This window comes from Furipterus horrens, unplaced genomic scaffold (genome assembly GCF_987537825.1).
Source record: "Furipterus horrens unplaced genomic scaffold, mFurHor1.1.pri manual_scaffold_2, whole genome shotgun sequence".
In the NCBI taxonomy this organism is placed as follows: domain Eukaryota; kingdom Metazoa; phylum Chordata; class Mammalia; order Chiroptera; family Furipteridae; genus Furipterus; species Furipterus horrens.
This window is the reverse complement of record NW_028327172.1, coordinates 171,607,598-171,633,379: the sequence shown is the minus strand read 5'-3', so window position 1 is coordinate 171,633,379 and position 25,782 is coordinate 171,607,598. Positions and strand designations below refer to the sequence as shown.

General features: G+C 34.8%; 1 protein-coding gene across 1 annotated transcript; it reads left to right on the top strand.

Moving 5' to 3' along the window:
- AFP (alpha fetoprotein) lies at positions 1-20,242 on the top strand. The gene is made up of 15 exons (XM_090266772.1): positions 1-145; positions 902-953; positions 1,900-2,032; positions 4,012-4,223; positions 5,282-5,414; positions 6,659-6,756; positions 9,397-9,526; positions 11,385-11,599; positions 13,225-13,357; positions 13,869-13,966; positions 14,523-14,661; positions 16,212-16,435; positions 17,556-17,688; positions 19,650-19,704; positions 20,090-20,242. Exons 1-14 carry the CDS (start codon positions 61-63, stop codon positions 19,692-19,694), a joined length of 1,830 nt encoding a protein of 609 aa, XP_090122898.1. The 5' UTR covers positions 1-60; the 3' UTR covers positions 19,695-19,704; positions 20,090-20,242.
- The last annotated feature ends 5,540 nt before the right edge of the window (positions 20,243-25,782 follow it).

Here is a 25,782-nt window from a genome sequence, read left to right as displayed (position 1 = left end):
AGCATGATTTTCAATATTCTGTCCTGACCTTTGCCAACAAGAGCAAAATAACTAATAATCATGAAGTGGGTGGTATCAATACTTTTAATTTTCCTACTAAATACTACTGAATCCAGAACAATGCATAATAATGCATATGGAATAGGTAAGATATTTTGTGTTTTATTTTCTGTCTTTTCTCATCAAAATTCTTAAATTTTGCATTTATTCATTTGTCTTGATTTATTTATCACACTTAATGTTCCACACAAGGAAAAATATTTAGTTAGTATCTTTAAATGCATGATAAACTTGTAACTTTATGAGGTTTATGAAATTATGACAGTGCTTAACGTTATCACAGTTTGTATTCTTCATGCTGAATTTATTTTTTGTACATTTATTTACTTTGATATATATATTAGATCATAACCTTGGTTCCATTACATGCAAAAATCCTCTTAGACTGGTAAAATAGTAATATAAGTAACATCTTTATTCTTTACTTTAGAAAAATATGGTTCATTATTTGACTGTCTGAAGAAGAAATAGTGTGACTGGGATACAAATCGGGATGGGAACTGTGATATAAACATGTTAAAAAAGATGACTAAAATTAATACTTTAACCTTGTTATTTTCAAGCCTATTAGAGCATCATAGTACAGGAGCCAAGCAAACAATTAGAAGATATAAAATCTGGATTTTAGTGCTAAGTTTACTATAAATTATTCTTAACTTTAATTCTTCATTTTCTAGTTCTCTCAAGTACAGAATTAAGGTGTTTAAATAATCCCTAATGTCTTCTCATTTCTAAAATTGTATGCTTCTAACTTAAATAAAAACATTTACATGTAGTAATGATTACATTCTTATTGGCAAATGAAGACACTATTTCTCATGAAGTTTATTTTGCTTTCCAGCTTCCATACTGGATTCTTCCCAGTGCTCTGCAGAAGTGAATTTAGTTGACCTGTAAGTTTTGCTTGTATAACTTCACTTTAAGCATGCAAAGCAATTATAATTTTAGTTAGGTAATTAAATGAAATTGGGTAACCCTATGAATGTTTAAAGTGTAAGAGAAAATTGGGCAATGCCAAGTGAAGTCAGTTATATTCAATATCAGGTTGATATTGAAGAGGTTAAGCTGTCGGCCTATGCCTTAGATGTTAACATCTAGATTCCTTGCAGTTCCACGGGACAAACCAAATCAGGTTTTAGAAACTGAAGATTAGTATATGATCAGTGACAACCAAAAAGAATTCTGGTATTCTTCTCAATACCATTGAGATGACATTGCAGTATTTTCTCTATTCTGAGTACTATTTAAATCCTAGTTACAAAAAATAAGAGGTAAAAGATTTGATTTACTGTTATTTGTAGAGGTTGTATTGTTCTTTTGAATGCTGTCTTTCAGTTCCACACATCTGAAGTTTCTAATAAGGAATTAAAGGTATGTATTACTACTTCTGTTTGCACAGAGAAACCTGCTAAAGCAATGCTTTGGGTCAATCCATGAGCACCGTAGCCCTGGATCAAACCTTGATCATTTTGAGAGTAGTTACAAGCAGAGGTCTGATGGCCAATTCTTTGCTTAAATTTAAAATAATATCTATAAAGAATATAGATATCCTCAATTACATTTGCACTGCAAAAAAGAGGAACTACTCTTATGGGAAATTCACTTATTTTGATTTTTAACAGATATATGCAGTTTTCTGGGTAAAGGAGACAAGAAGACTGATACTTTTCCTGGATGGCTGGAACCTAATTTCACATGAATTTTTAGCAAAGGTCACCCCCTAAATATGTCACAACATAACACAAATAAAAAAAAAAAAAACAAATAAAAACTAAACCTGAGAAAAACAAGCCTGATATAGGTCTGCTCCTTAAACATTCATATATATTTTTATTTCAGGGCTACCATATTTTTTGCCCAGTTTGTTCAAGAAGCCACTTACCAGGAAGTAAACAAAATGGCAAAAGATGTATTGACTACAATTGAGAAACCCTCTGGCAATGAGCAAGCTGCAGGGTGTCTAGAGAACCAGGTGAGTGAATAACAATAAATATAATGATAATATGTATAATAAAAATAATAATGTGGTGTTTGATCAAAATTTAACATGCAGAAGAGAAGATTCAGGGATAGTATGATAAAAATGTTTCAATATTTAAAGAAGTGTTGTGTGAAAGAGGCATTAGATTAATTCTGAATTGCTAAAGAAGGTAGAAGAGAAAATAATGAGTGCCTATTATAAAGAGAAAATATAATCATGATGACTAAGAACTAAGGTTCTGAAATAAGAGTATCTTGGTCACCATAGGCATATTTCTTAACTTCTTTGAGCTTTAATTTCCTTATTTATGAAATAAGGAATAATAATAGCTTTTACTTTGGGATTGTTATGAAAATTGGTATAATAATAGTAATAGAAATTAATTTTTATTAAGCATATAGTGACACACATTATCCTAAGGAGCATTGCATATATACTGATGATCAAAATATTTTATGACATAGAGCATAGATAGCACTGATGAATCAGAGTGGATATCCAGTGAGCCAAGAAATGCCAGCTAGGGCTTATTGGCAGAATATCAGCTTTTCTTATAAATATAAACTTATTAAAACTCTATGATAATCCAAAAGATAGATGCTAATCTTTCAGTTGAGGAAGCTGAGTCACCTAAAGGTTAAGTAACTTGTTTAAGGGATCCCAGACCCAACCAGAATTTAAACTAGGCCATGTGGCTCCAGAGCTAATACTCTTGGTGGCTTCATCACCCTATAGCCTATACTATTGTGAATGTGAAGTGAATAGCACATGGGGTTGCCAGATTTAGCAAACAAACAAGAACAAAACATGAAGCCCACTTAAATTTGAATTTCAGATAAACAATAAATAGTTTTCTAGTAAAAGGATATCCTAATGCAGAAGATCAATAAATAATAGTTATTGTTACTTTATCTCAATATAGAAATGAATTTTAAAATAATTAGAGTTACCCAATTATGGAACAAAATACCCAGAGAATCCTTTGTCTTGATGGGTTGATGAAGTGACTAAAAGATAACGTGTCTGGAATATTGTAGAAGAGATGCCCTTTTAAAGTATTTTCCAACTATGACTTTGATGATTTAATAAAAATCCCTGTTTTGCATCTCTGTTTTTGGTTTGTTCTGATAATCTTCTAAAGATGTCTATAAATTAAACAATATATATTCCATGTTGCAACTTTACCTCAGAGGAGAAGTTCAGGTAATTTTAGATTGGTAATTTATCTTTATAAACTTAAAGACATGATTTTTATGTAGATTAAGAACTGAAAGTCTTACTTAAGATATCCAAGATTCTCTAAATATTAGCAGTAATAAAAGCTAAATGAAAAGTTTCCTGAAATGAATAAAACAATATTCCTCATAGTCATCCTTCATGACCTTGGTAACATTTAGGCAACAAAAGTAGATTTCAAATATTTAAAATGTACATTTTCAAATATTTTAGCTAAATCTGTAATTATGACCCATGAAAAATGTATGAGTTTTTTCAATTTCAAGTTATTTTTATTTTTATCTAAAAATAATATCCAATTTTATATCAATGTCTCATTACAAAAGCCCCATGTAGAATGAGTATCTATGTTTGAAGAGTGAATTATAGCAAAAAAAGCAGAGCTTGCATATATCATGGGGCCAAAATGTCAACATAAAAGGGAAAAATAAAATATTTCATATTTCTTGGGGGCAGGAAAAAAAATACTACCTGGCGTTTTTTCCCTTTTAAAATAAAATTTTTTGCTTAATAATCATGTGCATTACTTAAGATTGGGAACCAAAATTCCATTTCCCAAAAGTCATCAAAAAGAGTTATTTCATCCAGCTAAAACTAAATATGTTGGAATTTGTATGGGGAATTATTTTCTTAATCCATAGACCTGATTTTGGACATTAAAAAATTTTTAATATTTTACAGATTTTTGTAAGTAAAGTTAGTTGTCTTTTATTAAAAATAAATCTTCCTTATAGCTATATGCCTTTCTGGAAGAAATTTGCCATGAGAAGGAAATTTCTGAGAAGTATGGACTTTCGGACTGCTGCAGCCAACGAGAAGAGGAAAGACATAACTGTTTCCTAGCGCACAAAAAGGCCCCTGCTGCATCCATCCCACCTTTCCAGCTTCCAGAACCTGTCACAAGTTGTAAAGAATATGAAGAGAACAGGGAGGCATTCATGAACCGGTAAGGATGTAAGTTAGTTAGAAGATTAACACCCCGGAAAGGGAGCATTATCAAGCAGAATCTAGTACTTCTGCAAATTGCAGATATAGTACAGAACATGAAGTAGAAATAATGTTCGGCATTTGAGCTCCTGAAGTCCCGAACTAGGAGATTTGGTGAACAATTTTCAATGTACCCGTTTCCACAGCATGCCAGAGAATTGCAGTAGAGATCACACACCAGACCCATCAGTGCTTCTCTAGCCTCTTGAGATACACTGGTTTTTCCCCTCTAATCTCAATTTTAGTTTGCCCAAGGCTGTATTAGTACCTCGCAAAATGTCTTCCTCTGGAGCCAAATATTTGGTGTTTTGTGTTGAACAAGTTTCCTGGGAATAAAAAAGTGTTCATGATCCAGGAATGTTTAAGGTACACAAACATGCCTAACATTTATTGTCCACTAAGGATGTTATAAGAACATCTGTGCCTGGTGCATAAGATCAGGTGAATGCTCACAGCAACCTGTGAGGTCTCCTTGTCCGCCTTCTTTTTATTTTTCTTTCTCTTTTCACTTTGCAGATGAGGAGATTTACGTTTAGAAGGTTAGAACAAGTGGGCGAGGGTACATCCCCAGGCTTGGCTTTGGACTCAGTTTCTCTGTTAAGAAAGCCTGTATCTAACTCTTAGTCACTGTGTCTCCTATGTTACTGTCTAAACCAGAAGACTTGGGAGCCTTCCCTTAGGATATCTCTGCTCTGGAGACTGCCAAGATGGTTAATTCCATTCTGCACTGATGAGGGAAAAAATAGACCTACCATTCTGTTTTACTTAGTGGTGGTCTGGTGTTGCTGACCCTTGAAACATGTCTGAGTAGGCTTACTGAAAGAACGCTTTAATAAGAACCATAGTCAGTGTTGGATTTCTTTCCCCTAGGGATTTTTAGTGAGGAAAATTTGCTATAGCACATGGGAGAAATATGATAGTTTTCTGATTCTTTAAACACATTCCAGAGTCTAGTTCCAAGCAGGAGCAGTCTTTTTATGTGCTTGTAAACCTTATCAGTTCTATTTCATTTCACAGATACATCTATGAGATAGCAAGGAGGCATCCCTTCCTGTATGCACCTACACTTCTTTCTTTGGCTGCTCACTATGACAAAATAATTCCACTTTGCTGCAAAGCTGAAAATGTAGTTGAATGCTTCCAAACGAAGGTATTATATTTGTGTGAATATTGGAACCAGTACTTTCATTCGGCTATGACTCATTAAAACCAAACAAAGTTAAAAAACGAAAATGTGCTTTGTGTGTGGAATATCATTTCCAGAATAGAGCTTATTTCAGTAGTCTGAACCTCTTTGGGCTAAACAACCTAGATGTTTTTATTCATTCACTTACTCATTCATTCAACCAAAATTATTTTATTATTAAAGAAGTGAGTCCAGTGGGAATAAAGAAAGACAAATGTAGAGGTGATAAATGAAAGAGGTGAAAATGTGTAAGAGTGAAAGAAGGAAGTAAAAGAAGATGGAGTGGGAGTAGAACAGGAGGAGCAGAAGAAGAGAGAACACAGTGAAAAGGAAACTATGATAACTATGCTTTATAGCCATTATTTATTTTAATCCTTAGAACAAATTTGAGGTGTCAGTACAGTTGACCCTTGAACAATGCAGGGGTTATGATGTCAACTCCCGTGACTTTAAATCTGCATATAACTTTTGACTCCCGCCCAAATTTAACTACCCTTGGTATCCATGGGGGATAGGTTCCTGGTCCCCCCAAGATACCAAAATATATGACAGCTCAAGTTCCTTATATAAAATGGCATAGGTCAATGCATACAATCAGGCCTCCACATCCGCAGACTCCTAACCACAGATCAAAAATAGCACAGGTCTTGGTGTTTACTGACAATATCCTATAAGTGGACCTGCGCAGTTCAAACTCATCTTATTCAAGGGTCAACTATATTATTGTCATTTAACAGTCAAGAGAACTTAGGTTTAGAGAAGTGAATAGCTTTCTGAGGTTCAAAGAGCTAGAATAATATCCACAATTAATTACTTGCCACCAGAACCCCTACAACAAAAATTTTCAAAGAATTATTACCATTCCCAGAATATCAGGCTATGATACAATCTTTTTTGTAACTGAAGAGATATTTAATAAATTATCAGTCTTTAATATGTCTTACAGTTGTTTATTTATTATTCCAAATATGAAAATTGTAAGGTTTTTGTTTTAAGGTATTTTAAAAAATCTATTTGGCACAGATGCATATAAATAAGCCTAAAAGAATGAATAAATGAATACAATTCTACAAAAATGTATTGCATTTGCAATTTTTAGTAAAAACTTTATAGAGTTTCACATTTTACCTACATCTATTGTTTCTGTAACTATTAGAGCCTATAAAAAAATACATGCTTTCTTGATGCCTTGTTTCTTCAAATTCTAGGCAGCATCAATTACAAAAGAATTAAGAGAAAGCAGCTTGTTAAATCAACATGTATGTGCAGTAATGAGGAATTTTGGACCCCGAACCTTCAGAGCCATGTAAGTTTAAGTTCTATCTAAGGAAGAAAGTGAGGTCTGCAGAACTACCATTTTACAATCTAAGTTCATTTTCTCTTTGTCACTGGTATAGAAAATAAAGTTCCCTTTGATGAGAGTTAATGTGATTAAGAATCATGGAATCTGAGGATTGGAAGGAAGCTAACAGATCAATCTGCTGTTTCTCATTTATTAACCTAGATGAGGAAATACTTAGAGATTTCTGAGATTTATACTGTTGATCTAGTTTAGATACTCTTAAGTTTCTGGCCTGCAATCAAAATATACTTTATAATATTAGGCTATGTTTTCCTAGATTCTCTTCAAAGTAGATTAGTCTTAACTGATGTGTCATTTAACTTTTTTGGCTTAAGAACAAGTTTTTAATATTAATTCTGCTTCCTATTTTGCTATAAAGTCCATTATGTCAATTATTCCTTCCTATGAAAACACTTAAGTCAATAATATTAGAATCTAGTGTCAGAAGATAAAAAATGGTCATGTTTGAAGAAGTAGGATGTATTCTCCTAGCTGATGAAAACAATATCATTCATTGAAGTTCGTTTTCTTGTCCCAGCTACTAAAAAGCTCAAAGGCAAGTTTGGAATTTTTTAATTGACCATATTTACTCTTACACTTAGCATATTCACCTTATTTCTTTTTTCCTAATTGTCTTTTTATATCAATCTACCTTATCTATCTATCTAATGTATCCATCCATCCTACCTCTATTTCATATTCTAGCTTTGTTGTTACAATAAATAGGAATATAATATAAATCCAGTTAAATCATCCAGTCCAACTGCTTCATTTTTGTGAATGAATAACCTGAAGGCCAGAGAAATTAAAGTACTTTACCCAAGACCACAATGCTGGACATCAGAAGCCAATTTTTCTAGGTCCTCGTCATAATTTATTTTCATTATACCTGATTTTTCTACTATGTCAGTGACCTCTAATTGTCTATATCCTGACAATGAGACATTCAAGTTATATATAGAAATAGAACTACCAATGGTTTGGAGCTGTGCTATCCAAAATGGCAGCTGCTAGCCACATGTAGCTCCTGAGCATTTGAAGGACCACTAGTGCAAATGGAGAACTGTGCTGTAAGCGTAAAATATACACCCACTTACAGAGATTTATTATGAAGGACAGAATGCACAGTAGCTCATTAATAGCTTTTTATGTTGATTACATATTAAAGTGATGTATATTTTTTAAATGTTTTTCAATTACAATCTGCATTCAATATTATTTTGTATTAGATTCAGGTGCACAGCAAGTGGTTAATAAATTAGATACCTTACAAAGTGATTTTCCAGATATTTTAAATACCCACCTGGCTCTATACAGAGTTATTACCATATTATTGATCATATTTCCTGTGCTGTACTTTATATCCCTGTGACTATTTTGTAACTACCAACTTGAACTTCTTAATCCTGTCACCTTTTTCACCCAGCCCTCCAATCCTCTTCCATCTCAGTCTGTTCTCTGTGTTAAAATAATATTTTTTATATGTGGTATTATAATATATTATTAAAGTGAATTTAACCAGTTTTATTTTACTTTTTAATGTGATTGCTAGAAATTTTTAAATTATATAACTGGTTAAAATACTCTTCAAATTTTAGGATGAAATATTTCTAGTATAGCAAAACATCTGAGCCACTAATCTAAGAGTATCAGTTATATACATTCACATTTTATTTACTTGTTTATTTGTTTGTCAAATGACACAGTGGAAGCCTAGATTAAAGTTTTTAGTTATGAAGTTAGGTCAAGATAGACTGAAATGTCTTCTTGGAAGAGGCCCGAGTTATGTTTTATCCTCTCACTCTATTAGAAACTAAAAGATTCATTTATGAACTGGTTTATTTAAATTTAGCTCAGTAATAAATATAAATTAGATATTATTGCAGACTTTATTATCTAATGTCCATAAATTATGTAATTAAAATGTGAAGAAAATCCATCTTTATTGGTAAAGCAACAGCAGCCGCTTCAGGGAGTAGGGGTTTCACGTAGACATCTTTTAAATTTAATGCGATACATGGAAAGAAAAAGAATTTTTTTTTCTTTCTTCCTTTTTGGGCCACACTACATGTCTTGGTGTCATGGCACATCTGAATGCTTAGTCTGCTCCACTTCCTTGACCCATTTCATTGATTTTCACATATGCACCCCTCCCTGTATTCTCAGAAGTATTTTTTCCCTCCCACGTAAAAAATGATTTTCATTCTCATGGAATTTTTAATTTCTTAATTGTTTATTCTTTTTAATTTTTTTGGCTCACTCATTACTGTAATCCTAAGTGCTCAGCATCAGGAGTGAACAGTAAAAAGAGATTTCATCACAAGTCACAGGGAGAGTTTTAGATAAAAATAAGTCACTTCCAAACTATTTGTGAAGCCAGGCCGCAATTTACAGAGCCGTACCCTTGGGAGATTGTGCCGCAATCTACAAGACTCCCAACACTTTTCCTTTCCTTTTTAGACAACAAGAACATTTCAGGTCTTCATCTTTGCTACTGCAACTGTATTACTACTCTATAACGTTATTTAATTTTGATAGGAAACCAAGATCATTTAATTTTGATAGAAACCAAGATTAATTTCTAATTATTTTTTTCCCCTCTAGAACTATTACAAAACTGAGTCAAAAGTTTCCCAAAGCTAATTTTACTGAAATTCAGAAACTGCTCCTGGATGTGGCTCACACACATGAGGAATGTTGCAGAGGAGATGTGCTGGAGTGTCTGCAGGATGGGGTGAAGAGCCTTGCTTCCTAAAAAAGAGATATTTCCACTCCCCTTTCTTTCTTTTGCTCTCATGCTAAATGGGAGGAGTTTTTTTGACTTGAGTTGGTCACAGGTTTTGGTAACTAGCTGACTTAGTGAAGTTACAGACTTCATGTTAGTGAAAAAAATGTCTTTTGTTGATTCTGCCTGTCATTTAAGGGATGCTCTCCTTTTGTGACACCAGCACCCATTCATTCCTACTTCTAAAAAAGATGGTAACCTCTCAGAGGGCTTTCTCATTGGAATTTGGGGTGCAGACTCGTCACTTCTAATGTATTTGTTTTTTTATCTATTTGTTCTTTTATTTGGCTAATATATATTAAATAATTTCTATTCAGTAGCCACTATGAGAGATGTTTGTTATTAAGGCACAGGCTGACCTCAGGTATTTGTAGGCTGATGGGAGAGTTAAGACTGGTGACCTCCTTGGGGTGAAGGACTGTCTTTCATTTATTGTTATCTCCATAGACTGCCAGCACCAGGCCTGGCACCTGAGAGGCAATTTATTATACATGCATGTATCTAGCATATGAATACAACAAAGCAACAACAAAATAAACAACAAAAATAATGCAAAAACCTATTCTACAAGGTAAAGCTGGCCATCCCAGAGAGAAGTGCTTATAAAAGGCTTCTAGGAGAATTAAAAACCAAAACCAAACCACTCAAACAAGAGAATCACAATTTGAGCAGTGTGGCATTCGTCTATTTTGGCCAATCCTATGCTTCCTAGATAATGTACGAGAGGCCTATCCCCAAATTACTCCCTCTCTGGTCTGTATGATACACCTTCTTCTCCAAGGAGGCTTAAACATGGTTTCCAGAAGGCTGAAAGTGAGGATAAAATGTTTGTCTCAGTGGTGATTTGACTGAGGTAGTCTTAGAAGCCAGCAAGAAGCCAAGGCTGCAGGGAGGGCTGGAGGTGGCAGCCTTTGAGCCCAGGCAGAGACGCTGGTGTAAGGAGCTGGAGGAGATGAGCTGGGAGGAGACTGCCACAGAGACAGGTTTTCTTACTTCATTTATTTTTCCTTTTAGAAGTATTTACATGCATATAGGGACAGTGATAAAAACTCTTTTGCCTTTCTTTGAGGTCAGTGTTTTCAGTTTTAATTGATAATTTTATTAATTTGTATAGCCATGTTTTAAAAATTAGTTTTTCAATTTCTAGAGCTCATAACCACTTGTTCTTTTAAAGTGAAAACATTAATTTCAGTATAGTATGTAAGTTTGATTTTAATGAATCAATAATGTGTTCTAATTGTTCTTCCTGAAAACGCACAAACATTCAGTCCTGTCATTAGAATGTGTAAATTCTGCTTCTTTCTGGCCACCCAGGTGCACTGCCATTTATTATCTATAGACTTCCCTCTGGAGGTCACAGTGGGTCACTGCAGATTGTTTAGTTAAAAATGGAGCAGTTTGCTCTCCGTGTTATGACATCCACAGCAAATGTCTAGTAGCAAATTTCAATATTAATAGAAAGATATATATAACTGTGTGTGTAACTTGGCTTGAGGAGTACATTTCTCTTTTGTTTTGAAAAACTTCCTATTAAAATAAATGGGTAGGTTTTAGTTGACATCTCTCAAAAGAAAAATTGACCAAACAGCAGTAGGTGGAAAGGAGTGAGGAAAGGCAAATGCAAGAAAGCACTAAAATAGGTGATGAGGTAAAATGTCTTCTTTCTTCTTCTTTCCTTCCTATTTTATCTTTTCTTTTCTTCTTTCCCTCCCTCCCTTTATTCCTTCTTTCCTTCCTAAAACTGGCCCTGAAGTCCTGCATTAAAGAATAAACCTTAAAAATTTATACTTTATTTTTCCTATTACAGGGAAAAGTTATGTCTTACATATGTTCCCAACAAGATACTCTCTCAAGCAAAATAACAGAATGCTGCAAATTACCCACACTTGAACTTGGTCAATGCATAATTCATGCAGAAAATGATGACAAACCAGAAGGCTTATCTCCAACTCTAAACAGGTTTTTAGGAGAAAGAGATTTCAACCAATTTACTTCAAAGGAAAAAGATCTCTTTTTGGCAAGGTAAACACACTCTGTAAATGTGTATTCACACAAGTAAAGATTATGTGGCTGACAGCTTTGTGTTGTTGAAATGTGGAGGGGAGACTATGGTTTTGTGGCTCCCTATGTGAGAATAATGCTAGAATATCCTGAACTAAAATATATTTAACAGATAACTAGGGAATATGGAACAAAATCTATTATTAACTGGCTTGTTTTTAGGCTGTATTTTATTTTGCATGAATTTCTTTAGAATCTGAAGTATCGTCATCCCTGTAGGAGTTACTCATATGAACTATTGAACTTCCACATAGGATGTGAATATTTTTGTAATAATAAGGACTTGTTATTAATAATGTGCTTTTTCACTGTGCATGTTTTAAAAATCCCCCAAATATAACTCAGTATAATGCTAGTTAAAAGGACTTTTATTGAAAAAGTTTAGTTATTTATTGAATTCATGTTTTATTTTTGTAAGAAAATATAAAGGTGTTTAGAGACATTTGCAGTGTAGTAGTTTGTTGCAATGTAGTTGATATGATATGTTGTCATTCTATTTGCCTTTAAGGGAAGCAAACAGTTAATACATTTTCCTTTATTGTACAGTGTGCATCTGGGTATCTATGGACACTATCAGAGGAGGGATTTATGAAGCTCTTAGGACATTATACTTAATGATCTCCAAGGGTCTTTCTAAATTTAAGAGTCTGCTTCTAATGTAGTGATGAAAATAATGGTCCAATTTTCTTTTTAATATTCCTTGAGGATATTAGTTTATTGTTACATTAAATTTAGACATCTGCACATTGTTTGCACAGCTAATGAAAATTATACAAAAAAGAACAAAGTCAAGATTTAAGAACCCATATTGACAATTTATGGGTGGCAGAACTAACATAACCTCCTTCTATAACCTGGAAATACAATTAGTAAATTCAAGAATTATCTTTAAATTTATATATATGTAGATATATATATATATATATATATATATATATATATATATACAGCTTATTGTTTGTGTAATACAAGCAGTTCTTCAACTGGAAAGGTTCTTTGCAGTAGAAATTTTCTCAGTTGAGAATGATCTTCCTCCAGATACTTGTGTTGCTCCTTTCACCCAGGTAGAGAAACATCGGTGTGGGAGAAAAATATCGATTGGTTGCTTCTCTCATGCACACCTACTGGGGACTGAAGTTGTAGCCTAGGCCTGTGCCCTGACCAGGGATGAAACCCGCTACATTTCAGTTTACAGAACGATGCTCCAACCAACTGAGCCACACTGGCCAGGGCTATAATGTATGCTTTTGGGAGGTCAGGCATTTTATCTTATACATTATTGAAAATTTACTGCTCAAAGAATGCTTGCATAGAGTTGGCACTGGAAAATTATTTGTTGAATAAATGAATGTAAAGTCCACAATTAAAAAGCCAAAATGAAGGATGCCCAAGGAGACAAGACACACCATCTTAAAGCAATTTGAGGGATTATAGTTTGTACTGATAGTTTTGTCATGCATATAGTTTAAAAATCATATTTGATTTCCAGGGTTATTTATTTGAATTTTAACTTCTGCTTGCCATATAACAAAGGCAGAATTAAAAAAATAAATTCTAATAACATGATTTTTTCACACATATTTCAGATTTACTTATGAATATTCAAGAAGACATACTAAGTTTGCTGTCCCAGTCATTCTAAGAGTTGCTAAAGGATATCAGGAGTTATTGGAGAAATGTTCCCAGTCTCAAAACGCTCTTGAATGCCAGGATAAAGGGGTAAATTGCTCTAGCTTTTTAGGCAGAATCTGAAATATTGGATTGATGTCATCCATTAAAAAATGCTGTTAGCTTGAAAGTATATGGTTATTAACTAATTGTTACCTAGTTATATATACTAACTAGCATCTAGCTATTAAATAGTTATTAAATTAGTTGTTAAGAACTAGTGGCTTACTTTGGAAATAAAAATGATTCTAATTTTTTAAACAGCTCAAGAAAGGCAAGAATTTGTATAGAAAGAACTGTAATCCTTAATCCAAAGATTGAATTCTGTCATCAAATAACTTGGTGATTCACAATGGTTTAAACTTAATCTTCCCAGAGTCTATTTGTTTTAATTCTCACAATTCAAACTTTGCCATCTTTAACATTTTAAAAATTCCTTTAAAATTGCTTTCTCTAAGATTGGTATCACTGTAGAACACAATATTATTGGGAAATTTTTACATACAAAGTTACGCGTCTAAGAAAAGGAAGAAAATGTCTTTAATAATGCTTGTATTCTCAGGAAGAAGAATTGGAGAAATATATCCAGGAGAGCCAAGCACTGGCAAAGCGAAGCTGTGGTCTCTTTCAGAAGCTAGGAGAATACTACTTACAAAATGCGTATGTTTTATTAAGTAGTACTTTTAGTAATTTAAAATCATGAGCTGGTGAGGGAAATATACATCTACATCATTCACCCTTCAGCTCCTCTTTCAGATTGGAAATCATAGTGTAAAATGATCACCCAATTTTCCCTAGAGAAGGCAGCCTTCTTGTTCCCCTGGTTTAGGAAACAAGAGGAATGGTCTGTGAACTCTGACCTGTGGCATCAGCTTTGGGTTCCCCCAGATCATGCAGATTTTTTCAGAAAAGATATCCATTCTGTCATAGTCCTAGTTAAAATACCAAAAGATTAAAGTTAAAATCAAGAAGCTTGTGACATTGGGAATAGGAGCCAATCTTCTGCCCAGAGTTTGTTTTCCCATTGTGATATGTTAATGTAAGGGGAATATAAAGAGTGATTGTTAGAATAATCGCATCTCAAAAGTTGGTCCAAGTACCATATGGATGATAAAATGAGATCATGTCTTTTGATACCAAAAGAGGGTCTTTGAGAAGAAGTGAGTCCAAAAACTTGTGAATGACTCAGCAGGATTTGTTGAAAAATGTCTTCCAGGTTTCTTGTTGCTTACACAAAGAAAGCCCCTCAACTGAGCCCACCTGAGCTGCTGGCCTACACCAGGAAAATGGCAATTGCAGCAGCTGCTTGTTGCCAGCTCAGTGAGGAGAAACAACTGGCCTGTGGTGAGGGTGCAGTGAGTATCTCGTCTAGTCCTGTCTTGTTTCTGCCCTGTTTAAATGGCCTCATCATTCCCAGTGAGGAAAAATGGCAAAAACCAATGTGGAGGTGACTTATTAGAGTTGTTTGGTCAGTTACAGTTGGAGGGGGTGTGAGAATTCAGCTCTATGGCCAGGCTCCCTGCCCTTCTAGAATGGCTGGAGGAAGTGCCAAGAGTTTATTCAACAATGTCTGAGCAAACTTTATGTAAAGGGAAGAGACAGTGACCAACACATCATTCAATTCATGATTTCCTTTCCTTGTTCACTAAATACTTATTTTAATGTTTAAAAGGAAACGTAAGCTTCATCTTTGATGGATTAAAATTAGTCTTTTTATTTTAGCCATAGTTATATTTTTGCCCTTTGTAGTATAATCTTATTATTATGATCTTAGTAATAATTTGTTCCCTTTAACAGGGTATAAGGTACAAAACAGGGTAAGTCCCATATTCTCAATTGTAAAATGACTAATGTCACTAGTGCCCTACATATGATTACAGATTGTTGTTTTTTTCTCATTATTTTTTCCCTTAAAGTCACAATTGTGACCAAAATTGTGTACAAAATTTCTCCTTTTCCTCTTTTTGATGATTTGTTAGTTAGTCTTTAGTCCTTGAAACCTTTCACCAGATTAGAAGGAAAAGGAGACTTTCCTGTAAGCATCATCTTTTGTATTTATCAATTTTTACATGTTGGGAGGATGCAGGGATGCGGGATGGTGTGATGACTCAGGAGTGTGTTCTAGAGGGCTCATGCCTACAGTCCCTTCCCACTTTCAGCACTTGTTAGTGATGTCTCTGGGGAGGCTAGTTACTTCACTGAGCTTGAGATTTTTCATCTCACATTTGAGAACAAAAATGGTGCCACCCTCATAAATTGACTAACACAAGGTAATGTGCCCAACTCATTCAGGACTATCCTGATACATAGTGTGCACACTAAATGTGCTGGCCCTCATTACAAGTTATTAGTAGGTGCTTAAGAAATATCTCCAAAGTGTGGAAGGTAGGAGAAGTCTACATTAGGAAAGCCTTAAGGACACACACACAGAGACACACATAAACACACACACACACACACACACCCTATTCCTTTTCAGTTAGGAATGACTATGTTTGTGCTATTCTTACCTTCAGAAAGTGATTTTCTGTGTCCCAAAAGTAAAATAGAAAACTCAGCCAGATAAACATGAAAAATGTAAGCCATGTATTGATTTCCTAGGTCAAGGCAGAGACTTTTCCCCCTCTGGAAGCACGTTTTGACTGACACAAATAGCTGAAGGGACTGTCTTCAACATCACCTGTAGAGCATCTCTCACTAAATGCTGAGATTCATCCCAAATAAATTGGTAAACAAGAATATATAATGTAGCAAAACATGATCCTACAAAGAGAGAGAATTTTCTTGTAATGTTAATTAAAAATGACCATATATAAAAAATTATTGTAACAATTTTCTGGGAACCGGAATCAGTGTTATGGCTAATGCTTAATCCCCTTGCTTTTTTTCTTCATTCTCCTAACAGGCTGACCTTATTATTGGACAATTATGCATCAGGCATGGAGAGACTCCTATAAACTCTGCTGTTGGTCAGTGCTGCACTTCTTCGTATGCCAACAGGAGGCCATGCTTCAGCAGCCTGGTGGTGGATGAAACATATGTCCCTCCACCATTCTCTGATGACAAGTTCATCTTCCATAAGGATCTGTGCCAAGCTCAGGGTGTAGCCCTGCAAACAATGAAGCAACAGTAAGAAATTGTTATTTGTTAGCATGGGGAAGACTGACAACACCAAATAGCAGATGATATTTCTGTGCTACACACCCAACACTCTTGGCTCATCAGGAGAACACTATGAGTCCAAAGCACTTAAAGTGACTTTCAGAATGGTTTTCTCTCAATATCTTTACAGTCTCTCTGAGATTTTGGTCTGGGAAAACTTGGTAAGGCAGATAATTTCCTGTTTGTAAAAACAGTCTCCATTGTAACTCATGATAATTTTATTTTGAGATTGAGGAAAATGAGCAATCTATTTTGGGAAATTAGGATATATCTTTGCAGTAAGTCTGTACTTTCATTCCAAAACACCACTGAACAGTTTTTCACATTATTTACTCTTTGAAGAGAATAATGATAATGTTTGATTCAACCATGAAGTGTGGGTGTTAAGAAGTGGAATGTACATTTCAATTCATTGGGGGAGGTATTCTGTAATGGTGATGCTGATGCATGTCAATGAAACTCATGGTGTCCAAATTTCCATGCATTTTAATACTCTTTTGCTTTGTGAATGGTCTTTCATTTTGGAATACCTGTTTTTCCCTTTTTGCTCTGTTAAAATCTGGGGCATGCTTCAAAGTAAAGTAAAAATGCTACCTGCATTGACAAGCCTTTCTTATTGTTCCATTCCACATAAATTCCAGCATGAATATATTGCTAAATGAATAGAGCAGACAATAAGTATTGCTGGTGCTCATGTAAGGGTATCATAATTATGGATGGCAGGTGTTGGAAAATCTGAGCCTTTGAGTATGGATAAGACAATTTAGAAAAGAGAATTGGAAAGGATATTCTAGGTAAGTAAGAAAAGTCTGTATTTCCCTACATATAAGCATGGTGGAACTATGAAATAGTAGTTCCTCTATAATCTGCACAACACAGACCAGTGGAGCACTTGGCATGTTTCTAGCCTCTCTTTCTGATGAAAGTATTAGACAAGGTGTATGAGCTAAGTCTGATTATGGGTTGATGGATAGAGGGTTTATGGTGAGGGTTGCTGAGGCTCTGAAAATTCTCTACTGGGAAGGCTTTAGAAAAATATGATTGCATAACAGACTTCCCTTGTATTTTGTTTTGTCTTAAATCATAGGTTTCTCATTAACCTTGTGAAGCAAAAGCCACAAATAACAGAGGAACAACTTGAGGCTGTCATTGCAGACTTCTCTGGCCTACTAGAAAAGTGCTGCCAAGGTCAAGAACAGGAAGTCTGCTTTGCAGAAGAGGTATGTGCAGCTCATTTTCGTACACAAAATACTTGGTACAGAATTTTCTGCAATGAATAATGAAAAGAACACCCTATTAATCTACAGATTTAGAATAATGCCAGAGAGATTTAAATTTCATTTAGAAATAGAAACAGTTTTCTCACCAAATAGAAAGAAGTCAAATTTTTAAAAATATTAATAGAATTAGTGATTTTGATTTATTTTTTAGTAGAAAAAACAATAAAGTGAATATATAGTTGACTTATGATAATTTAGATGGGTTCTGAGCAAAAATTTATCATTTCAGCTAAATGGATTAAAAGAATTTATTAGCAAATGAATCGTGCACACAGGATACTGAGGGAATATTTATAGAAAATATATCTGAACTCATTTGGAAGCATACTTTTGAATATCAAAAGAATATTAATTAGGAATTATCTTAATGTAATTAGTTAGCAATTTTAGCTGTATCTATAAGTGGCTACATTTTGTAAGCCTTTAGTTTGTATTACTCATCGTCGTCGGCAGCCGTCCGTCTCGAGAGACGATGGTGTAGCTTCTTAAGAGTCTATCTGCACCGCCGAGAATGGTTGTGCAGTCCGACTCGGGAGTGACACGGTATCTGTCTCCTCCCGTGTTGAATCGACATCTTGCGATGACACTGGAGTGTCCTCTCCAGTGAAGCTGAAGCTACAGAGCCTGGGCAGGGTGATATGGAGGGTCTGCTGTTGCCCATGCAGCAGATCCCCCCTCTCTTCGCAGCTGAAGGGTCCAAGGGAAAGACGGAGTAAATACAGCTTGGCTTCAGGTGCGCCGCAGGAGTTGCCGGTGTTGACTACAACGTCAAACCGCTTTAGGGACTCCGGCTCCGGATTTTCTGTCGGGGTTTACTCCCTTAGCCTTTCCCCTGAAGAAGTATGCCGCAAGGCAGCAGAGGTTTTTTGGAGTCAGAGTTTTCCTTCTCTGATGTGCCCTGACTGGAAGATCGAACCAGCGACACTTACCTCGCAGGCCGATGCTCAATCCACTGAGCCAAACCAGCCAGGGCAGTTTGTATTACTAAACATATTCAAATATAGCATCACTATATTTTTAAAATGTACTGTATAACTTGGCCCTGGCTGGTTTAGCTCAGTGGATTGAGCATCGGCCTGCGAGCTAAGTGTCGCTGGTTCGATCTTCCAGTCAGGGCACATCAGAGAAGGAAAACTCTGACTCCAAAAAACCTCCGCTGCCTTGCGGCATACCTCTTCAGGGGAAAGGCTAAGGGAGTAAACCCCGACAGAAAATCCGGAGCCGGAGTCCCTAAGGCGGTTTGACGTTGTAGTCAACACCGGCAACTCCTGCGGCGCACCTGAAGCCAAGCTGTATTGACTCCGTCTTTCCCTTGGATCCTTCAGCTGCGAAGAGAGGGGGGGTCTGCTGCATGGGCAACAGCAGACCCTCCATATCACCCTGCCCAGGCTCTGTAGCTTCAACACGGGAGGAGACAGATACCGTGTCACTCCCGAGTCGGACTGCACAGCCATTCTCGGCGGTGCAGATGGACTCTTAGGAAGCTACACCATCGTCTCTCGAGACGGACGGCTGCCGACGACGACTGTATAACTTAACCTTTTTGCCAATTTTATTTATTTTATAATGCAAGTTAAGATTTTTTATATAAATTTCAAAGATATGTAATATTTAGAAATAAATAATATATTTAAATGTGCTTGCTTGTTCACTTATCAGTATGTGATTGGTGTGAAAAAAAAACAACTCAAAATCTACTATTGATGTGAATGTTTTTTTTTTTTCCTCTCTCTGGCTTCCACTGTCTCAGTTTGTTGGTATCAGAAATGTAAATTTTTATTTTTAACTTGGTTAATCTATAAATGTGTGAATTCACCATTGGATAGTGGAAAATTAACTGTATGACTGGCACAGTTATCCATTTCTTTATTTGATGATTCCTATTTGTTCTTAATTTTCAGGGTCCAAAACTAATTTCAAAAACTCGTGCTGCTTTGGGAGTTTAAATTACTTCAGGTAACAAAGAATTCAAACAAGGCTAAATAATGTTGATTTTCTCCCAAATATCAATCTATAATGAAATGTATTCTAAGCACTAACATTAAATGCTTTTCTTTAAAAAAAAAAAAGTGTAATTCAATAAAAAATATATTTTAAAGACAATGAAACAAAATTATGGCCAAAATGTTAAGTTAGTGACTCAACTAACTCAAAATTATTTGAGGTTAATTAAAATGATTCAGAGAAAGCAATCAGAAGAATTTCCTACTTACCTAATATTTCTCTGTTATAAAATAATAAACCAGTTAGCTTCTGTACTTACTACTTAATTAGTACTAACTGAATTTATTTATTTAACTTAGTTTAATTAGTACTTAATATATTTTTGTTCACATTACAGGGTGAAGAGAAGATAAAATACATCTTTAGGGTTTGGTGTGAACTTTTCTCTTTAATTCTAAATGACTTAGTACTTTTTATGAATTAATAAAATGATTAAGATTTTTGTGTGAGATTTCCTTATCATAGAAATAAAGTGTCTTCAAATATTTTATTTTTTCTATTTGTTTATTTATGAAAATCTAAAAGTAATTTCTTTAAATAGTTTTGTATACCATTGTCTTAAGCAGATTCTGGTCAAAAGCATTGAGTATTGGTTATGGTAGGAGATTAAATCCAATCAAGGATGCATTTATAATACTAAGGTCTAGAGTACTTGGTGAACTAAAAAAAATATTCCCAAGTTAAGCATTGTTTGGTGCTGCCAGGGCACATCTTTCTTTAAATAACCACTTAAATGTTCTAACAGATAAGCTGAAGAAGAGAAAAGAAATTAGGTTGTTATAGAATCCATCAAGAATACTCAAAGTTTAACCTCTTTTTTTCTTACTCTTGTTAAGTTCTCTAGTCACTGACATTTGAAAACATAAGTATTCATGTACTATAGTTTTAATTGCATATAATTAATATTTTCACCGGTTAATTTTTATTCCACAAATGTTTATTGAGCATTCACTGCATACCAGCTGCTGTTCTGGGTGCAGCCACTGCCCTCCAGTTGGCTTAGCAGAAGAGGAAGCAGCTAAGAGCAATGCAACAAGATTATGGTTATTAGAGATGTGATGACTGATTGTTGAGAGAATCAAAGGATGGGTGAGACCAGTGCTGACTGGGGAAAGTTTCACACTGAAAGAGACCATCATTTAGGAAGAGTCTTAGAGATGAGAGGGCACTTATCAATTCCAGTAAGAGAGACATTCAATTCATGAAAGAGTGAAACAGCCTATGACAAAACATGATAAGTGGTTTGGGGGTAGACAGGGTGAGAAGGAAGAATATAGACATGGAAGCTGTGTAGGATTGAGCCAGATTCTCATGGGCTTTATTTCAAAGGATTTGGACAATATCTTATAGGTAACAGGGTGCCAAAATGATTTTTAATTAGTAATTAGCTTTCAGAAATATAATCTGTGAGATATGGAGGATGGGGAGCAGAGGCAGGGGACAGAGTACAGAGGGCCAAGCTCAGCAAGTATGGAAAAAAGATCAATCTACCAGGGAGGCTGTTTGTTGTATTAGCTTTGAATAGAAATCTAAAAATTACATTAGTACTCTGGCCTTTCTTCCAGGAGAAAACAATTGATCCAGAGCAATACAATAAGCTTTCAGTTCTAATTCAATTGCTCTGGACTTAACATTTTTCTTTCAATTCTGTTACAAAATCCGTAGACTTCATCTGATTTTGTTCTAATTCTGAAAGATATTAATTTAGAGATCATGATAAAAGAGAATTCAATATGAAAGCATTAAAGAGGAAAACTAATTTTTTGGTTAAGAGGAAAGAGCAATAAAGATAAAACTGGTAGAAAAAATTATGAGCCAAATGATATTCCATTGAAATATATAAAGAAAAAATGATTGGAAATGCAAGGACAAAGGATATCAATATAATGGTAAATTGGAGATTTTAAATGGTTTTTACTTCTTTGAAATAACAAGTTAGGCAAACAAAGATTCAGGGTTACCTCTAGCCAAGGTTACTCGCGACTCCCAGGCTGCAAATCCAGTAGTCATTTCTTAGTCTTTAGCTTACCTGATCTCTTTAAGTAAAATCTTACACAATTGATCACTCCTTTTACCTTGAAACATTTTTCTACTTGGCTTTTGAATTTTTCCCCCCATATTATGGTTGAATATCCTGGGTCTTCTTCACTGCAATTTCTGCAAATCTTTGACCTCTAAATGTTAGAGTGTCTCAGAGAAGCCTTTTCTGAACCTAAACTTGCCCTCTAGGTCACCTTATCTAGACTTGGTTCAGTAATACCAGCTTGTTGTTGACCACACATATTTATATCCCCAGCCTGGATTTCTTCCTTAATTTCCAGGCTCATATGTCAGTTTCCTGCCCCACATCTCCATGTTGATAATACAGAAAGAACTAAAACTTAGCACATTCCAAACTTAACTGTGTCCTGTCCTAAACTTGTGTTTCTCTCTGTCTTGTCAATTCTTGTTTCTCAAGTCACAAGCCTTAGAATTATAGTTCTTCTCTTCCATATCACCCCTACGTTTAATCTATAAGCAAAGCCTGTTGGCCCTGTCTTCAAAGTGTATCCAGAATTTAACTCTTTCTCAATATATGTAACACAAGCCCCAAACATATCACACATAGATTATTGCAATAGCTTCTTCATTGGTCTCTTTTCTAGTACCCTTGCCCTACCCCCAGCTCTGACCTCAATGTACTAATTGAAGTGATTCTTTACATCTAAGTACATTATGCCTGCAGCCAAAAATTCATGAGAAGGTTGATATTCAGAGGGATGGCAATGGAATAACTAGGAAAGATCACCAAGAGCAAAGATGTTTCATTAGATCACAGGCTAAAATCACCCATACCCAATTACTATGTATGGATGTGAAAGTTGGACAGTAAAGAGGATTGATATTAAAAAATCAATTCATTTGTAAGATGGTGTTGGAAGAGAGCTTTATGGATACCCTAGACTGCCAGAAATACAGACAACAAGGTCTTAGAGCAAATTAAGCCTGAAACATTGCTGGAGGCAAAGATAACAAAATTGAAGTTGTCTTGCTTTGAAAGCATCATGAGAAGGCAGAGTTCTTGGGGAAAGACAATAATGCTGGGAAGACAGAAGGCAGCAAGAAAGAGGAAGACCAAATGTGCAATGGATGACTCCAAAAAAGCAGCCATAGGGCATGCATCTACAGAAGCTGAGCAGGGCTGCTGAGGACAGGACATTGTGGAATCACTCATTCATAAGATTGCCAGGACTCGGACCTGACTCAAGAGCACATAACACACACACACACACACACACACACACACATTACGCCCCTTTTAAACTTAAAACCTATAGTGGTTTCCCGTCTAACTCAGAGTAAAATGTAAAGTCTGTACAATGTCCCTCCCTACATGGTGGTCCCTTTCTGCCCTCTTTCTCTTTTTTAGGCTAGTCATCTCCTTGCTGTTTTTCAAGTTACCAGTTAATTTCCTGCTCAGAGTTTTGCCTTTGGGATTCTTCTTTCTTGGGAAACTGCCCTCAGACATGTATGGGGCTCACTCCATCATCTCCTCAAACTTCTACTTATTATCATCTACTGGGTGATAATGTCTTCCTTACTGCTTCATCTTCTAAAAGGCACACTGGGGAGAGGAAGAAGCATAAGTCTAAAAATGAATATTAAAACATGAGAAAACATATTTCTCCTCATTGAGGAGGTTAAAGATCTGGTGAGTGTGACCGTGTGTGCGTGTGTGTGTGTGTGTGTGTGTGTGTGTGTGTGTGTGTGTGAGTGTGTGACAGAAGCTGGTTTTAAATAGTATGAATAGGCAGAGGGGGGATAGAAGGTAATTTTTTCTTTTGTCTGTACACTACATTTCATAGAAGACTGTCACTTGACCATTGCCACTGTGAAGCATAAATCAGAAACAGTGGACCAGATTCCCTGGTCTTGACAGGATTACATTATCTATTTTTTTTTCTGGAGCGAGCTTTGGTAGTTTCTACCTTTCAAGGCATTTGTCCATTTCATATAAGTCATAAAACTTCATGGCAAATATTTTTTAGAATATTCCCTTTTTATTAGTTTAATATCTATGGTGATGTCACCTCTTTCATTCCTGATATTGGTAAATTAAAATCTCCTGTGGAAGTGACAAGCTGTTGAAAAAAAGTGAGCACAGAGCAGCCACTCTTAGGAATTAGCTCTTTCAAATTTTCCCTTGCCCCTTCACCCCACCCTGATTGTGAATTACAAATATAAGAAATTTTTCTCTCCCAAAGAGACTTAAGTGAGATTTTAGAGAATTGCTTGATAGCATGAAATCAAATTGGTAATAAATAATAGTGGGGTCTCTGAAAATAAAAATAAAAAATGTTTTTGAACTAAATCACTCACTTCTAAAGGACTCATGAATCAAAGAAGCAAAAAGTATTTAAAAATAGTTTGAACTGGATGAAAATGAAAACACAGCATATCACAATTTGTGGGATGCCACTAAAACAAGGAAGATCTTAAACCAATGAACTCATAAGAAAGAATAAGAAAGGAGATAATAAAGATAAAAGTAGAAACTAATAAAATAGAAAACAGAAAACGCAATTGATAAAAATAATTGAAACCAATGCTTATTCTTTGAGATTAATAATATTGATAAACCTCTATCCAGATTTATCAATGGAAAAAAGAGAAGAGAAATTATCAATATTAGAAATGATCGAGGTTACATCAAGCAAATTTGCATACAAATGTTTCTATTACACCATTCTATCTTTATTACACATATGACAAAAGTTGTTCTATACTTTGCTTTCTTCACTTAAAAATAATCCTGACAATAATTCCATATTACCCACAAATTTTTTCCTAATTTTTTTGTGTGGATATGCTATAGTTTATTAACCAACCTTCTATCGAAGGACATTTGAATTATTTCCAATCTTCTACTACTGCAGACAATGCCACAATGAATAACCTAGTGCTTTAATCATTTAGTGATGGTGGCAATGTATTTTTAGTATGTGTACCTATTAGAAATTTTTTCAGCTCAAAGAACAAATGTATATATTTGTTTTAGATATTGCCAAATTCTCCTTTATAGATATTGCATCACCATTCAAATCGCAATGAGTAAAAAAACCTGTTTCCCAACAGTTTTATCCTCAAAATATCGTCAGACTTTCAGATTTTTTGCCAATCAGGTGAGAAATGGTACTGGGGTGTTGTTTAGATTTGCATTTCTCTTATTATAAGGATCTTTCTTTATGGTTAAGGCTCATAAAAATTTTTTTTCTTGGGCATTATCTGCTTATATTATTTTTCTATTTTTCTATCAGATCGTTGGTCTTCTTTTTTTCCATTCAATTTCCAGGACCTCTTTGTATATTATAATACAAACTGCAGCTATCTTTTCTCAATATTTTCTCTTGGTTTTTTACTTTTCCTATAGTATTTTTCCATGTAAAGTCTTAGAAAAAAATTTTATGGGGTTGAATTTATTTCTTTTTCTGGATTTTGCATCATAGATTAGTATTTTTATGTTTTTCTTTTCTTTTTACATTTGGATCTCTGATCTATTTGGAATCATTCTAGTGTTCAAATAGGTATTTGAATATAATTTTAGATTTTAGGTTGTTGTATTTCTCTCTCAATTGCCAATGCCATCATAATTATAATTATTATAATGTTTTAGAATATGTTTGACTGTCCAGTAGTGCTGCTTTACACTACCCCTTAGCCCAGAAGCCTTTCTTCTTCTTGGGGTTTCATATTTATTTCTCTTGCTCATGTATTCCTCCATCAGTGGATAAATGTCCCAGCTTCCCAGTCCCTCTGGTAAAGCAATTCTAGGAAACCTTCCATTTCTTTGTTCCAGTAAGATTACAACCAGTGGCCTACATTGTTCTTGTTCTCATTAACACCAGCTTTATTAGCTTTTAAAAATCATGTACTTAAAAATATTTTCATAGTTCAGATCATATTCTTAGTATAGATACAAAAACTTGAGTGATTGATTTAAACAATGTGAATATTTTTAAGACTATTGATCCTTATTATAAACTTGTTTTC

What these genes read in the sequence shown, in the direction of transcription:
- AFP (XM_090266772.1), top strand. Translation starts at nt 61, where the DNA reads ATGAAGTGGGTGGTATCAATACTTTTAATTTTCCTACTAAATACTACT. An exon ending in TAATAATGCATATGGAATAG is followed by an intron (nt 146 to 901) that starts GTAAGATATTTT and finishes TTTGCTTTCCAG; the next exon opens with CTTCCATACTGGATTCTTCC. An exon ending in GAAGTGAATTTAGTTGACCT is followed by an intron (nt 954 to 1,899) that starts GTAAGTTTTGCT and finishes TTTTTATTTCAG; the next exon opens with GGCTACCATATTTTTTGCCC.